The sequence below is a fragment of the Hemiscyllium ocellatum genome, chromosome 11 (assembly GCF_020745735.1).
Source record: "Hemiscyllium ocellatum isolate sHemOce1 chromosome 11, sHemOce1.pat.X.cur, whole genome shotgun sequence".
Lineage (NCBI taxonomy): Eukaryota > Metazoa > Chordata > Chondrichthyes > Orectolobiformes > Hemiscylliidae > Hemiscyllium > Hemiscyllium ocellatum.
In genome coordinates, this window is record NC_083411.1 from 40,130,801 (window position 1) to 40,148,395 (window position 17,595).

The following is a 17,595-nucleotide window of genomic DNA, read 5'->3' on the forward strand; positions in this document are numbered from 1 at the left end:
GATAATGCTGAAGGATGTTTTGGGTTACAGAGGGACATAGATAAGATGAAGAGTTGGGCTGAGAAGTGGCAAACAGAGTTAAATGCAGTAAAGTGTAAGATAATTCACTTTGGAAGAAATAACAGGAATGCAGAGTAGTGGGCTAATGTTAAAATTTTTGGCAGTCTGAATGAACAGAGAGATCTTGGTGTCCAGGTGCATAAATCCCTGAAATTTGCTACCCAGGTTGATAGGGTTTTTAAGAAGGCATGTGGCGTGTTGGTGTTTATTGGTAGGAGGATTGAGTTTCAGAGCCACGAGGTTATGCTTGACCTGTACAAGACTCTGGTATGGCCGCTGCAAATGTGTTGCTGGTCAAAGCACAGCAGGCCAGGCAGCATCTCAGGAATAGAGAATTCGACGTTTCGAGCATAAGCCCTTCATCAGGAATAAGAGAGAGTAGCCAAGCAGGCTAAGATAAAAGGTAGGGAGGAGGGACTAGGGGGAGGGGCGATGGAGGTGGGATAGGTGGAAGGAGGTCAAGGTGAGGGTGATAGGCCGGAGTGGGGTGGGGGCGGAGAGGTCAGGAAGAGGATTGCAGGTTAGGAGGGCGGTGCTGAGTTGAGGGAACCGACTGAGACAAGGTGTCCAGACGCATCTTAAATGAATCTACAGTGCCTGCCTCTCCCACCTCTGCTGGCAATGCGTTCCAAACGTCCACCACCCTCTGTGTGAAGTACTTGCCGCGTGTATCCCCCTTAAACTTTCCACCTCTCACTTTGAAAGCATGACCTCTCGTTATTGAATCCATCACACTGGGAAAAAGCTTGTCTCTATCCACCCTGTCTATACCCTTCATGATTTTGTAAACCGCAATCAGGTCCCCCCTCAATTTCCTTTTTCCTAGTGAAAATAAACCTAACTTATTCAACCTCTCTCCATAGCTAGCACCTTCCATACCAGGCAACATCCTTGTAAACCTTCTCTGCACCCTCTCCAAAGCGCCCACATCCTTTTGGTAATGTGGCACCCAGAACTGTACACAGTATTCTAAATGTGGTCAAGCCAATGTCTTGGGCAATTTTAACATGTCTTGCCAGCTCTTATACTCAATACCCCGTCCAATGAATATGCCTTCTTGACCACTTGAACCACCTGTGCAGCAACCTTCAGGGTACAATGGACCTACACTGCCCATCAACTTTTCCCAAGGCTCTTTCATTCATTGCCTAGTATGGAAGGAAGGTCTTATGAGAAACGGCTGAAGGAACTGAGGCTGTTTTCATTGGAAGAAGGTTGAGAGGTGACTCAATCTAAAAGACATATAAGAAATTCAGAGAGTTAGTTAGGTGGTCAGTGAGAGACTTTTTTCCTTGGATGGTGAAGGCTAACATGACAGGAGATAGCTTTAAATTGAGGGGTGACAGATTTAGGACAGATATCAGAGGTAGTTTCTTTATTCAGTGCATAGTAGGGGCATAGAATGGCCTGCCTGCAACAGTGGTAGACTCTCCAATGTTAAGGGCATTTAAATGGTCATTGGATAGGCATAAAAATGAGGATGGAATAGTGTAGGTTAGATGGGCTTCGGATTGTTTTCACAGGTCAGCATAACATAGAGGGCCGAAGAGCCTGTACTGCACTGTAATGTTCTGTGTTCTATATTCTATAAAAATACTAGATATCAGGGTCAGAGAATGGTAGAAATGAACAGAAAATAATTCTATATGTGATACTCTGACAATTTAGGGTGTTGTAACAATAACAATACAAAAGGCTGTGTATGTGAAAATGCATAGCGCTCATTAAACAATAAACAAATCGATAATTTACATTGAAGTAAATTAATTGTGGTCTAATAGTTATTATAGAGACATAGCTGTACGATGACTCGGATTAATCTGAATATTGAGGGTTTGATGGCATTCAAGAAGATTAGGAAGCATAATAAAGATGGAAGGGTCGTACAGTTGATGAAAAATGACATTTGTTAGAGGTGGCATTAGTTCACAGAGATGAGGGGAAAAAAGTCACGAGTGGGAGTAGACTGATAGCCCCCTTACAGTCATGGCAATTTTAAGACAAAGTGTGCAAAAGGAAATGTCAGCTGCTTGTGATAAACGGATAGAAATCATTTTCGGTGTCTTTAATCTCTATAGAAACTGGAAAAAATCAGATTGACAGAAATAGCCTGAATGAGAAGTTTATTGAATGCTCTTGAGATAGTTTTTTAGATCGGCATCTTTTGTAATCAATCAGAGGTCAGGTTATATTCGACTTACCATTGTACAATGGGATGGGTTTAAATTAGGACTACAAAGTGAAGGCTCCTCTAGGCAGCAGCAACCACAACTGGAATTAATTTTACATCCAGTGGGACTTAAACAAACATTTTAGACCCAAACAAGGACAACTATGAGTGCATAAAAGCTGAATTAACTGCATTAACTCAGATACTAAACTAGGAAGAAGATCAGTACAGATGCAGTGGCACACCTTTCAGGGTGCAATTCAGAATAATCAGAATATGTACCGTGTATACTCGAATAATAGTCAATATTTTTTACCACTTTTTAAGGTTAAATTTATCGGGTCGACTAATACATGCATACTACTTTTGAGGAGCTGAAATTCAAACCTGTCAAAATTCATACCGTGTCATTCGCAAAAGGCCAAGTCAACTCTAAACGAATAAAGAAAGAATTATGGTAATTCTGAAAACCCAGAGCGGATCATAACAACCAGCGGACTGGAAGGCTGGGAGCAGAGCAGAACAACCAGCAGACTGGAAAGCTGAAGCATGATGTGACAGCCAGCACACTGACTTATAAACGTTGATCTATTTTTTTTGAAGAACTAGGGTAGACCTTTACAAGAGAAATTTGGAAAGTTCCAGGTTATTTGGCCAAAAATAGGGGATCGACTTTTACATGAGGTGACCCATCATTCGAGTATATACGTACTGTAGGACAAAAATCTAGTGGGAGGTTGGACCTACTTTCTATGATTAAGAAAAGATGTTGAAGAAAGCATCAAACTTAAGGTACCATCGCATAACTATGCAAAGATGAATGGTAGGTCTGATGATCGGTCAGAATATAAAGGATGGCAGAGAATGTTTAAAAGTCTTTCAGGAGAAGGAAATTACAGCATGAGATGAAGTGAGCTAAAAATGTAAAAATAGATAGCAAGAGTTCCTATAGATATTTAAAAGGAAAAGACTAAATTGTGTTGTTCCTCCACAGATTGAGAATGGAGAATCAATGGATAAGAAGGAACTGGTAGACAATAATGAGTAAATAATTTGTTTCTTTCTTCAGTACCACTGACATAAAACATCACAGAAATAGTTGTAAATCAGAAAGTAGAAGGAAAAGGGGAACTTAGCAAAATTATAATTAACGGTACTGAGCAAATTACTGGAACTGTAGGCTGACAAGTCTTTGAACTTTAGACCAGAGTCTAAAAAGAGGTTGCTAATTGATGCTAATTTTGATGTAGATGCACTGATGTTAAGTTTCAAATTCTCTGGATTGAGGAAAGGTTCCATCGAACCAGAAAGTCAAAAAATAAAACCTCTCTATTCAAGGAAGAAAGGAGGCAGTAAATGGGAAACTACAGGCCCATTACCCTGATGTCTGTCTGGGGGAATTGTTATAATAATCATTAAGGAGGTTACAAATGAGCATTTAGAAAAAAATCTCAAGGTAATTAGGAAAAGTCTGCATGATTTGTAGGAGGGGAATTACTTATAAACAATCTATTAATGTTTTTATGTGAGTTTACTTTGTAGTAGAAAAAGGGGATCATTTAAAATTGCTGTACTTGGATTCCAGAAGGCATTTGATAAGATGACATATTAAAGATTTCTGCAGAAAATAACATCTTTGGGAGTTGGGGCAACATATTAGCATTGATAGATGATTGGTTGGCTGGCAGAAAACAGAGAATATGCAGAAATGGATTTTTGTCCAATTGGCAGGATGTGATATGGAGTCCGACGGTCATTTCTGCTAGGGCCTCAACTTTTTAAAATTTAAATCAATGATCAAAATGAGGAAAGTGAGGGCCTGGTACCTAAATTAATTGATAGCATCAAGATATGTAGGAAAGCTCATTGTGAAAAGTTTGCAGATCAGTAGAGATGGGCTGAAACAGTGGGGGAAAATTAGACAGATGGAGTACACAGTGGAAAAATGCAAACTTGTTCTCTCTTTGCTCAAAAGAATGAAGAAGCAGAGTATTCTTTTAATGGAGAATGATGACAGGGTTCCAAAGTGCAAAGGTGTTCTTGTGAATTAATTTAAAAAGTTCATTCTTTTATGTCAGCCAGATCTCCCTGATTAAACCAAATTAAGATCTTGATCTAGAAATTCATGCTCTATAAGATTCAGTTGGCTGATCTCATTGCAATTAGTGCAACTATCACCTGCAAGTTCCCCTCCAAGCCACCCACCATCCTGACTTGGAAATATATCACCCGGAACTCCCTCCCTAATAGTATTGTTAGTCTCCCTGCTGCACATCAATTGCAGTAGCACATAAGGCACTCCAAGTAAGGGAAGCAATCTAGTTAGGGTTAGGAACCTAGAGTCATAGGTTAATCTGTTGGTGACATAGGTTCAAATTCCATCATGACAGATGCCAACATTTGAATTCCATTAACATCTGGAACTAAAACAAAAATGGTCCAATGGTGACCATGTAACCAATGACAGACAAAGAAGGACACCACTTTGACTGGAACAACACACAAATCCTAGGTCGGGCGAAACAAAGACATGTACGAGAATTCTTAGAGGCATGGCATTCTAACCAGAACTCCGTCAATAAACACATCAACATAGATTCCATCTACCTTCCTTTGCAAAAAAAAACCAGAAATGACATCGCCCACCTTAAGAAACCAAGACCTATAAATAGAGAGTTGGGGCATACCATCAGCGCTTCACTGGAGACGCTCACTGATGATGTTACCTAGTCATGGTGGTGAAACATTAGGAATCAAACCTTCCAAAATTGCTAATGTTGACTGTTCCAAAACTTCATCTGATTCACTAGTGTCCTTGAGAAAAGATGTGTGCCGTCCTGGTCTAGCTGACATGTGACTCTAAACCCTCAGCAATGTGGTTGATTCCTAACTGCCACAAAGCAATTAAGAATGGAAAATAAATGTGGGCAGTGTCAATAATACACACATCCCATGAATGAATAAAAATATCTAAAAATATCTAAGGTATGCTGACAATGCCAACAACACCCAGATCCTATAAATTAATATGTCAAAAAATGTTTGTTCCTTTAGAAGAAATGTGAGGAGAAACATTTAATCTCAGAGAGTTTCATCACACTCTACCTCAGAAGGAGAAAGGTTCCTGTTAGGCAGGGGAATCAAAGGTTATCAGGGAAGATGCATTTAACTGAAATATTGAAGCAGACTCAAAGTGCTCAAATGGCCAACTTCTGCTTTTTTTTTATGTTGATATCTTCATATTCCCCTCCAACTTTACAGCCATCCCTCAGCACCAACCATCCAAAAGTGCAGTTTTCCTGCAATACTGATGTTCAATAGTGAGTACTGGCCCTCCAAGAGCATAGCGTTTCCTCAGTACTGATCCTCTGATAGTGCAGCATTCCTTTAGTACACATCCTCCAGCTATGCAGCACTTCCTCAGTACTGATCCTCCAAGAGTGCAGTATTCCCTCACTACTGACCCTCTGACAGTGTAGCATTTCCTCAGTTCTGATTCTTTGACAGTGAAGCACTGATTTTCCAACTGCACAGCATTCCATCAGTATTGGCCAACGGACAGTGCAGCATCTCTCGGAACTAAATCCCTGACAGTGCAGCACTCCTTCAGTACTATTCCTCCATCTGTGCAGCACTCTCTAAGCAGTGACCCTCCGACAGTGTGGAACACCCTCAGGACTAAACATCCAAAAGTGTAGCACGCCCTCAGCAATGACTGTCCGACTCCCTCAGAACTGACCTTACGGCCTTTGTCAGTACAAAAATACAACACTCCCTTAGTACTGATACTCAGTGCAGCACTTCTGCAGTACTGATTCTCTGACAGTGCAGCACTGCCTCAGTACTAATCCTCTAAGAGTGTAGCAATTGTTTGAAACCAACTCTCCAGGAATACAGTGATTCTTCATTACTGATCTTCTAACGGTACATCACTCTCTCAGCACTGACCCTCTGCCAATACAACACTACCTCATTACTTACCTCAGGACTACACCTCCTCCCACCCTGCCCCCTGCAAAAACTCCATCCCATATTCCCAATTCCTTCGTCTCCGCCGCATCTGCTCCCAGGAGGACCAGTTCCAACACCGCACAGCCCAGATGGCCTCCTTCTTCAAGGACCGCAGATTCCCCCCAGACGTGATCGACGATGCCCTCCACCGCATCTCCTCCACTTCCCGCTCCTCCACCCTTGAGCCCCGTTCCTCCAACCGCCACCAAGACAGAACCCCACTGGTTCTCACCTACCACCCCACCAACCTCCGCATACAACGTATCATCCGCCGTCATTTCCGCCACCTCCAAACGGACCCCACCACCAAGGATATATTTCCCTCCCCTCCCCTATCAGCGTTCCGCAAGGACCACTCCCTTCGTGACTCCCTCGTCAGATCCACAACCCCCACCAACCCAACCTCCCCTGCAACCGCAGGAAATGTAAAACTTGCGCCCACACCTCCACACTCACTTCCCTCCAAGGCCCCAAGGGATCCTTCCATATCCGCCACAAGTTCACCTGTACCTCCACACACATCATCTATTGCATCCGCTGCACCCGATGTGGCCTCCTCTATATTGGGGAGACAGGCCGCTTACTTGCGGAACGCTTCAGAGAACACCTCTGGGCCGCCCGGACCAACCAACCCAACCACCCCGTGGCTCAACACTTTAACTCTCCCTCCCACTCCACCGAGGACATGCAGGTCCTTGGACTCCTCCACCGGCAGAACATAACAACACGACGGCTGGAGGAGGAGCGCCTCATCTTCCGCCTGGGAACCCTCCAACCACAAGGTATGAATTCAGATTTCTCCAGTTTCCTCATTTCCCCTCCCCCCACCTTGTCTCAGTCGGTTCCCTCAACTCAGCACCGCCCTCCTAACCTGCAATTTCAATACTGAACCTATGACCATGCAGAACTACTTCAGTACTTTCCTTTCTCAGTATTGGCCCTCTGACAGTTCACTCTGTGACTGTGCAAGGTTTTTCCAGAAATGACCATTCAACCATGCAGCATTCTCTCAGTACTGACTCTTCAACAGTGCAGCACCTCCTTCATATTGACCCTCCGACAGTGCAGCACTCCATCAGTACTAGCCCTCTGAAAGTGCAGCATTCTCTCAATTCATTCTGCAATTGTGCAGAGATCCTTCAGAACTGACCATGCAACAGTTCAGTACTCTTTTAATACTAACAGTTTGGCAATGCAGCACTCCCTTAGCACCAATACTCCGACAGTGTTGTCTTAGTACTGACCATCTGTCAGTACAGCAGTCCATTCGTATTGACCCTCTGACAGCGCAACACTCCCTCAGTATTAACCCTCAACATTGCAGTGCTCCTTGAATACTGACCCTCCAGCAGTCCTAATTTAGTACTGATCAGCCAGTACATGACTCTCTCAACACCTATCCCCTACAGTACTGCCTGAGAACTGACCCTCTGATAGTACAGCTCTCCCTCAGTACTGACCTTACAACAATGAGGCTCTGCTTTGGAAGTCTTGGCATTGAGAATGCTTCTGGAAACACAGAGAAAGTTGATATAAATTTCTCACCCCTGCTCAGAGCTCTTGCAATTCTGAGGAGCTGTAGTTTCTTTCCCCAACTTCTGATCCGATTCCAAACTTTCTCCCAGGTTCTTGTCTTCCATCATTTCCCAATTCGCTGCTTATCTTTGAGACAATCTAAAGTGGACCAAACTGTTATTCAGCTTCCCCAGACTGTCAGTGGTTCCTGTTGAACAGGTTGATTTTGGTCTGAGTGAGGCAGGTTTATCTCACGTCACTAACTGCTGCAATGTGAGAGTTTGAAACTTATTCCAGGAAGTGGGCTGATTCCACAATCTATTGCAAATCAATCAATCTCAAAACTAAGTTAGGACATTTCCTCCTAGTTCTGACAAATCCAGTAACTAGTGGAATAACTCAGGCTGTGAGGTACTCAACAAGGAAATACTTCATTTCTCAATAACGACTTTCTCCTCACTCAGAAATATAAGATTGGCAGATTAGAGAAAAAGAGGGAGAGAGAGAGAGAGAGAGACAGCAGGACAAAGAGAGCAAGAGATAGGTAGCTACACAATGAGAGTCTGTGATAAAAGAGAGAAATAAAACAGGCTAAAACTAAGCAACAAAGTCAGAATTGCAGGTATAACTAGTTAGAGGAGGTAAGTCCAGACAGGCAGTGATAATTACTGAGAGAGATACAAAGATAGGGAGGTGCAGAGAGAGAGAGACAGAGTGAGAGGTCCTGTAAGACTGATACACAGAGAATGAGGGAGATACAGATAAAAAAGGAACAGAGTGAAAAAGAGAAAAAGCAGTTAGAGAGAGACAGACAGATAGAAAAGAGGAAATGACACAAAAAAAGAAAGTTAGTTTCAGAGATACGTGGTACAGACTAAAGCAGATTTGAAGTGTAGCAAGAGAGAGAGAAACAAGGTGAGAGATTGCGAAAGTGAATGAGAGCGAGAACAGACAGAGGGACATTGTACAAAATTAGAAAGGGAGAATCATGGCATAATGCACGTAGACACCGTGGAGGAAGTCTGTCAGCAAATCAATACTGTATCAAATGAAAAGCAGGCATTTGCCTTTGTCCAATATTCAGGATTTGGGTATAATCTTTCCTTCAAAAGGAATAGATAAAGAGTAACACACAGACTGCAAAAAGCTAGTGAAATAACAAAACAACAGTTCTCTACAGAGAACTAAAAATGGCTCAGTAAAAACTGTCTGTAGCCCCAGCCAGCACACAAATCAGATCTCCAACAGTAACACACTGGCTGTATCGCAGCCAGTACAGAAATCAGATCTCCGACAGTAACACACTGGCTGTAGCCCCAGACAGCACACAAATCAGATCTCCAACAGTAACACACTGGCTGTAGCCCCAGACAGCACACAAATCAGATCTCCAACACTAACACACTAGCTGTAGCCCCAGACAGCACACAAATCAGATCTCCAACAGTAACACACTGGCTGTATCGCAGCCAGTACAGAAATCAGATCTCCGACAGTAACACACTGGCTGTAGCCCCAGACAGCACACAAATCAGATCTCCAACACTAACACACTGGCTGTAGCCCCAGACAGCACACAAATCAGATCTCCAACACTAACACACTGGCTGTAGCCCCAGACAGCACACAAATCAGATCTCCAACAGTAGCACACTGGCTGTATCCCCAGCCTGCACGGAAATCAGATCTCCAACAGTAACACACTGGCTGTAGCCCCAGCCAGCACAGAAATCAGATCTCCAACAGTGGCTGTGGCCTACCAGCTCAGAACCATTCGCCTGAACTGAAGAGATTCCAGGTCACGTGATTATATCGGTTTTTTTCTCAGCTGTGGACATTCTGATCTCCTGCATTTTTTCTTTTTTTGAGAAGATTCTAAATATCCATGTTACATATTTTCTTTTGTTTTCTCTAAGGGGATTCTCAGTCTCCTGGTTATATATTGTATGTATATATTTTTGAGGGGATTCTAAATATCCTATTTAATTAAATTTTATCATACTCCTTGGTGGTCCTCGGCCCATCTCTACATGCTTTCCAGTTCTGGATCCGCCCGACACACCTGGGGAGATTCAACTCAACTGAGAAAATTCTAATCATCTTTTTATTTCTTTTTTGATGGGATTCTAAATAACCTGGTTTTCTTTCTTTTCTCAAAGGAGATTCTAAGTAACCTGGTTATATATTATATATTTTGAGAGGATTCTAAATATCCTGAGAATTTCTTTTTATTTTATCAAAACTACATAATAAAAACAAACAGTCAATAGTGAACAATAAGCTGCAGTTTGCAAGAAACTGCAATTTACAGGGGAAAGGGGCGGCAAGGCCAAACCTTGAGCCTCACCATATAACCACTTAATAGGGAAATGCAAATAAACCCCAAAATCCCATTTTATCTTACCAAAAAGGAAACAGTAGACACAAACACATATGATACAGTGTGATCAACTGAACAATAAAACACTGCATATAAAACAGACACCCCTGGCGACCCAGCAAATGATCCATCCCTCCCCACCTCGGCCACAAGCTTGCCTGCCCCTCTGCCCTTTTCGGCTCTCGGTCTGTCCTGACACACCCTCCGGCCACCTCAAGGACAGCCTGTCCTGTTCATTCCCCCTGACCCCGCTGGGACGTCGGCAATCAGGTCAGCCTATCGACCTTCTGGCTTCCCAGACTGCTGCTTCATGCCTCTGGCCACCTGTAGGACAGCCTGGAACAACAGCACTGAGGACGGCCTACCCGCCTTCCTGTTCTTGATGCGCCCCAATGAACCATCTGACTCATGGACCGCCCTGACGCACCTTTCGGCCATCCCTAAGACAGCATGTCCCAATACCATCCTGGGACAATGGTACTCTGAATAGCCCACAGAGCTTCTGGCCCTCAGCCCACTCCTATGCTTGGTCTGCCCCAATGCACCTTCCAGCCACCTTTAGGACTGCTCGTCCCTCTCCTTCCACGAGATGACAGAATGGTCTACCCACCTTCTGGCTCTCGGAATGGCCTACTCACCTTCTGGTTCATGGGTGGAGCCTACCCACCCTCCAGCTTTCGGGATGACAGCTTTCTGGCTGACCTATGAACCTTCTGGCTCACAGTACGGCCTGCCAGACCCAGGGACACACAAGACACCATGCAAGCAATAAAGCTAATCACAAAAAAAAGCCAAGTCCATTACCCGAAACACAGTCCACTCCAGAATGCAGAGTCCATTACCAGAAACAAAGTGCACATCAATAGGCAGAGTCCATACACCCATACACAGAATCCACAAGCGTTGACTGAATCCACTCCCAAAGCCAGAATCCACTCCCGAAGGCAGGGTCCACTCCAGTATGCGCTGAATATACACCTCACAATGTACACACAGGTGTTCAATTTCTACAGAAGCCTGGTCCACTCACAAAGGCCCAGGTCCACTCACAGAGATAGAGTTCATTTGTAAAGGTGCAGTTGACTCACAGAGCTCAGTTCCAACATCAAAAAGTGAAAACGCGTGCAAAAAAGGAAGTGCAGACACTAAAAACCATAGAGCAAGGGCTAAGCCCTGCCACAAAATCAGCATGGTCCTTGCTCAAAAGAAAACATAAAGAGTAGCACGCAAGGCTGCAACCAGCCAGTGAAGCAACAGTTCTCTGGTGAGAACCAAACTTCAACAGTAACACACTAACTGTGAAGATCAGCCAGCTCAGAAATCAGTTTTCAAGAAGAAATAACATCAACAATCACGATGTGTAGATTGGCTAGTTCAGGAATCATTCCTCAACTGAGCAGGTTATAACTCTGGGCAGTATGGTGGCCCAGTGGTTAGCACTGCTGCCTCACAGCACCAGGGTCGCAGCCTTGGGTGATTGTGTGGAGTTTGCACATTCTCCCCGTGTCTGCGTGGGTTTGCTCTGGTTTCCTCCCACAGTCCAAAGATGTGTAAGTCAGCTGAATTGGCCATGCTATATTGCTCATTGTGTTAAGAGCATGAGTGAGAGGAAAATGGGACTGGGAGGGTTACTCTTTGGAGGGCTTGTTGGGCGAAAGGGCCTGTTTCCACACTGTAGGGACTCTAATCTCCTGTTTTTTTTTCTTTTTTAAGGGGATTTGAAATATCCTGGTCATATTTTTTTCTCTCTAAGGAAATTCTAAAACTCCTAGTTTTTTGATGGGATTCAAAATATCCTAGTTATATATTTTTTAATTCAAAGTTTTACAAATTAACAAACACATAACACACTAACAGTTAACAGTAAACAAAATACAAAGAAACAGGGACCCCAAAATAAATGCTTCAAGACCCCCTATAACCAACAACAGGAAAAGCAATACACAGAACCAATAAAGTAAACCACATTGCAATCCTCCAAATAAAAACACACAGTGAACAGCTGATAAAGTGCATAAAAGGAAACCTGCACTGCAGGTCCTCCTCCCTTCAGTAGGGTACACACATTGCACACCAAGGCCCGGCATGAGGTCTGGTCCACTCACACTGTTACAATCCGCTCCTAGAGGCCTAGCCCCTAGAGTTTACAGTGAATCAGCTTCCTCAATGAGGTCGGGCCTATCATGGAGGTTCAGTCCATGCACAGGAAACAAGGTCAGGCAGGTAAGAAATTCAGTCCAAACAGCTGACCGTGGAACAAAGAATAAGTCCCAGTGGGATACACACTGTACACAAATACGTGGTTAATCATCACAAAGACATACACACTTTATACAGATAAACTGTTTCCTCCTCATAGAGATATACACATCATACTCAGGTAGACAGTTAATTTTCACAGAGAGGTGCACACCATAGACAGATGCACAGTAAATGCACATTGAAAGACATACACATTTGACACAGATGTGCGTTTAGTCCGCAATGAGAGATGCACACTGTAAGAAGGATGTTATTAAACTGAAAAGAGTGCAGAAGAAATTTTTAAGTATTCAGGACTCAACGGTCTGAGTTATAGGGAGAGGTTGGACAAGAACATTGAACATAGAATAGTACAGCACAGTACAGGCCCTTTGGCCCTTGATATTGTGCTGACATTTTATCCAACTGTAGGATCAACTAATATACATATCTTCATTTTACTATTATCCAGGTGCCTATCCAAGAGTCACTTACATGCCCTTAATGTATCAGAATCTATCACCACTGCTGGCAATGTATTCCACACACCTACCACTCTCTGTGTAAAGAACCTACCTCTAACATCTTTCTTAAACCTTCCTCCAATCACCTATTGTGATAGCCATTTCCTCCCTGGGAAAATATCTCTGACTATTCACTCTATCTATGCTGCTCATCATCTTGTACACCTCTATCAAGTCACTTTTCCCCATTCATCGCTCCAAAGAGAAAGGCCTCAGCTCCCTCAATCTTTCTTCAATAAGACATACCCTCCAGTCCAGGCAGCATCCTGGTAAATCCCCTCTGCGCCCTCTCGAAAGTTTCCACATCTTTCCTATAATGCGGCAACCAGAACGTAACATAATATGCCAAGTGTGGTCTAATCAATACTCTATAGAGCTACAGCATAACTTCACTGCAGCATAAACTCAATCCCTGGTACAGTGGCTCAGTGGTTACCACTGCTGCCTCACAGCGCCAGGGACCCAGGTTTGATTCCAGCCTTGGGTGACTGTCTGTGTGGAGTTTGTAATTCTCCCTGTGTCTGCATGGGTTTCCTTCAGGTGCTCCGGTTTCCTCCCAGAGTCCAAAGATGTGCAGGTTAGGTGAATTGGCCATGCTAAATTGTCCATTGTGTTCAGGGATGTGTCGGTTAGGTGCGTCATTTAGGGGAAATGTAGAGTAATAGGGTAGGAATGGTCTGGGTGGTTACTCTTCAGAGGGTCAATGTGGACTTGTTGGCCAAGTGGCTTGTTTATACACTGTAGGGATTCTATGAAAACACAATATGCCTTCTTAGCAACCCTATCAATTTGGGTGGCAACTTCGAGGGATACGGACCCCAAGACCCCTTTGTTCCTTCACACTGCCAAGAATCCTGTATCTAATCCCATATTCTGCATTCAAATTTGCCCCTCCAAAAGAAATCACTTCACACTTTTCCAGGTTGAACTCCATCTGTCATTTATCAGCCCAATTCTGTATCCTGTCAATGTCCCGTTGCAACCTACAACAAGCTAGGACATTTTTCTTTCGGGCTTAGGGGACTGAGGGAGGATCTTATAGAAGTGTATAAGATCATAAGAGGCATGGATACGGTGAATGCACCCAGTCTTTTCCCAGTGTTGGGGATTTGAGGGCTAGAGGCATCTCTTGAGAGGGGAAAGAATAAAAGGGAACATGAGGGACAGAGGATGATACGCATATGGAATGAGCTGCGAACAGAAATGGTTGAGGCAGGTACATTAACAACATTTAAAGGTCGTTTGGACAAAAACATGGATAGGAAAAGTTTACAAGGATATAGGCCAAAAGCAGGGAAATGGGGTTTGTGTGGATCGACATTTAGGCAGGCATGGACCAGTTAGTGCCAAAAGTCCTGTTTACATGCTTTACGACTCTATGATTCAATGACTCTAATACATAATTAATTCTCATTGGCAGAGGCACATATTCCTACTCTATCACGCATACACATTTAAATGCTTACACACACAGACACCCTGTGAACCCATTGATCCCTCCAGTGTGGAAACCGACCCTTCAGCCCCACAGTCTACACTGACCCTCTTAAGAGTAACCCACTCAGACCAATTCCGCTTACCCTATATTTACCCCTGAATCACGCATCCCTGAACACTATGGAAAATTTTGCACTGCTAATTCACCTAACTTACACATTTTTTAGAAAGAGAGACAGAAACATATGCATTGTGCACCCATACACATTTAAATCCTTACTGTGAGAGGTACACATGGACACCAATGCACACTGTACACCCATACATAGTTAATCCTCACTGGGAGAGACAAACGTGTAGACCCATATACACTTAAGTCCTCACTGGGACACACACACAGACTCCAGACACAGTTAATCCTCATGAAAGAGACTCAACCCATTCACAGACACAGAATTCAAATTTTGAGAGAGATATATTTATCAGAGATATTTTATTCACTGGAACACACAAATTGCACACAGATATCTGGTTAATCCAAAATGAGAGAGATCTGCACTGTTCACTGTTTTCTGGTTAACCCTCTTTGATACACACACTGTCCAGAGATACATGGTTAATCCTCAGTAGGAAACACATTGGATACAGCTACACCATGAGCGACACAGTCTGGACACAGATATATTGTTAATCTTTACTAACTGACACACACACAGATAGATGGCTAATCACTATTGGGAGATATTTGCTTTTTCTTTTATGGTGGGTGAACCCATTATTTACCATTCTCTCTGACTCTAGAGCTTTGGCAAATCTTACTCTCCAGTTCAAAAAATATCTTTAAAACAGTAATCTTGGCCGTTAGTAAGCTCAACTTAGTTCTCTTATCTTAAAAAGAATCACCAAAATTACTTGCTAGATTATGCTTGACTTTTCCATCTTTTAAAATTATCCAAAATTCAAATATGACAACATTCTTGAGTATTTTTGTGTATAGCCCAGTAGCACGGTTGGGTCGACCGTGGTAGTCAAATGATTTCTTTCCAATGTTCCCATGTTTTGTGGAAATTAAAACCAGCTAGGCTATTTCCATTGGCTTTTGTTTTCAATTAAAATTTAAAACGTGCTTGTCTCCTTAAACTTATTGTAAATTTCCCATTGAGTACTTGAAATAGCAACTTATATCAAATTATTTTATCAATATTATCTTCAGAAGTAATTGTATCAAGACTTGGTGGTTGGAAACAGTATTTTTGTATCAGAGACACTGGTGATCATGTCAGTTTAGACTTTTCCCATTCTCCAACACTTTCTCTCAGAAGATAACAAATGGTCTAAAGGGTCAAAGCCAAGTCTCCAAAATACAAAGCCTTTCAGCCAAATTTGATGTAAATTGTTGAATCTGCATGACTCCCAGAGCACTGGTTGTGGTATCAGTTATCAGGTGGTTCTTGAATTCCATCGAAAAGCACCACACCAATTTTCAATTGGCTTTGGTTAGAAGGCCAATGGGTTAACAATGTAAAATCATATCTGTAAATTCAGAAATATGAAAGTTAGCAAAGTCCAAAACCACACATCCACAATATGGAAGGTGGACAGTTGTTTTTCTTTAAGCTGTTAGTGAAACCTGTTAACGTTTCATGATGTGAGAAGGGGCAGGAAGCTAGTCACCAATTGGCTTCATGTTGTAATTTAATGTACTTTGTCTTTAGAAACTCCCATTATTTTAAATGGCCATTTTTTCATTTCAACTGTCTTTGCTTTGTCAATGTTCAAAAATTCCAACTGTCTAAAAATCTATTTAGTATTTTTTGTAACACCAAAATTTTTAAAAGTACTAGATTACGGTACAGAATATTTCTTCTATCTCCTTAAAACAATTTTCAAATCTGTGTTCAAATTGGATGCCTGCCAAACTTCAGCTTATCTGTGTGTTTGTGTGGGAACAAATCATGCTTCTCACAGTATAAACATACTTATAAATTGAAATTGAAAAGTCATGTGCTCACCATTTTCAAACTTTTGTCCAAACATTTTAACTTATTTCTGAAACTAATTTTCAGTTTTTGATGTTTGCAAATAACACTCTATTTTTAGCAAAGACCTTATCTACACTGTTGATAGTGGAGTCCTTCAACAATTAATGCCAGCCAGCTCCCTCACAACTATATTGAGAACGTCTGCTGAAACCCTCCAAAAGGTATACCACAAGTTCTGGCAGGATTCAATCCAGGGATGTCTTCCCATTGAGTTCGGTGCAGATGGGATCGCTAGTAAAATATGCTCTCTTTGTAACAATCATGGAATCTCTTTGTGAGTGCACTCCATTTAGCCTCAAAAAAAGGAGAGATTTGTGCTGGGCTGTGATCTCATCTCTAACTGCACTGGAGGGTTGTTCACATGTCTTTTCTACCTCATTCTTACCTCTGACCAGGGTGACACTGAACATTGGATTGCTTCACTACATTGGAAAGGTGAAACAGAAGACTGAATATGATCAACCACCACACCAGTTGCAATCATGGGTGGGACACGTTTTCTCCCATGGTTTCCCAGGCAGGTTCAGGACTGTCTGACTCTTTTGCAAGTTAGCTGTGTCAACTTTCTGCTGTTTGCAGATTTTGCAGTTTGTTCCTATCAATCCCATCTGCACTGAACTCAATGGGAAGGCACCCCTGCATTGAATCCTGCCAGAATTTCTGGTACACCTTTCAGAGGGTTTCAGCAGAATTTCTCAATATAGTTGTGGGAATGCTGGCTGGCATTAATTGTTGAAGGACTCCACTATCAACAGTGCAGACTACTGGTCTTTGAAAAACCATCATGTGGGACACTATTGCTCTCTGGGACACAGGGAGGAGTCATATTGGAGTCTGGTTTCTTAGCTTAGGGTTTTGGAATGCTGCTGCAGTGACCGACTGAGCCCCTACCTGTTCTTCATGGTCTCTGTTACTGCCTGTAGTCTCTCAAGATTGTGTTGATATGGGTCAGGGATCCTGTAGGAGTAGGGAGAAGATGGGAAGCAGAACTTGTTCTCCCTATCCGGTTCTTCTATCCTGTTTACTACTGCAATCTTGCACATGGGGAGCTAACATAGTGGACCAATTGCAGTGGAAACAACAAATTTGGATACTCCTTCTTTGAACTGGATTTTTAGATGGCCCAGACTTCTAGTCAGGAAGGGGACCACAACAGCTGCTTCCGTGGAATTTTCCAAGCTCCTGCAGAGGTTAGTATGGACCTGTCCCCAGGTT

General features: G+C 42.8%; 1 protein-coding gene across 2 annotated transcripts in view; it reads right to left on the minus strand.

Annotated features, from left to right (window-relative positions):
* Positions 1-8,051, minus strand: part of LOC132820423 (nitric oxide synthase 1-like) — a 108,663-nt gene extending 100,612 nt beyond the window's left edge. The window contains exon 1 of one of the 2 annotated variants that reach the window (XM_060832542.1): positions 7,787-8,051. In XM_060832542.1, the coding sequence (XP_060688525.1) occupies positions 7,787-7,884 (98 nt within the window). In that variant the 5' untranslated portion in view covers positions 7,885-8,051. The remainder of the gene's footprint in view (positions 1-7,786) is intronic. The other variant, XM_060832543.1, reaches the window with a different exon arrangement.
* Positions 8,052-17,595: the final 9,544 nt, after the last annotated feature.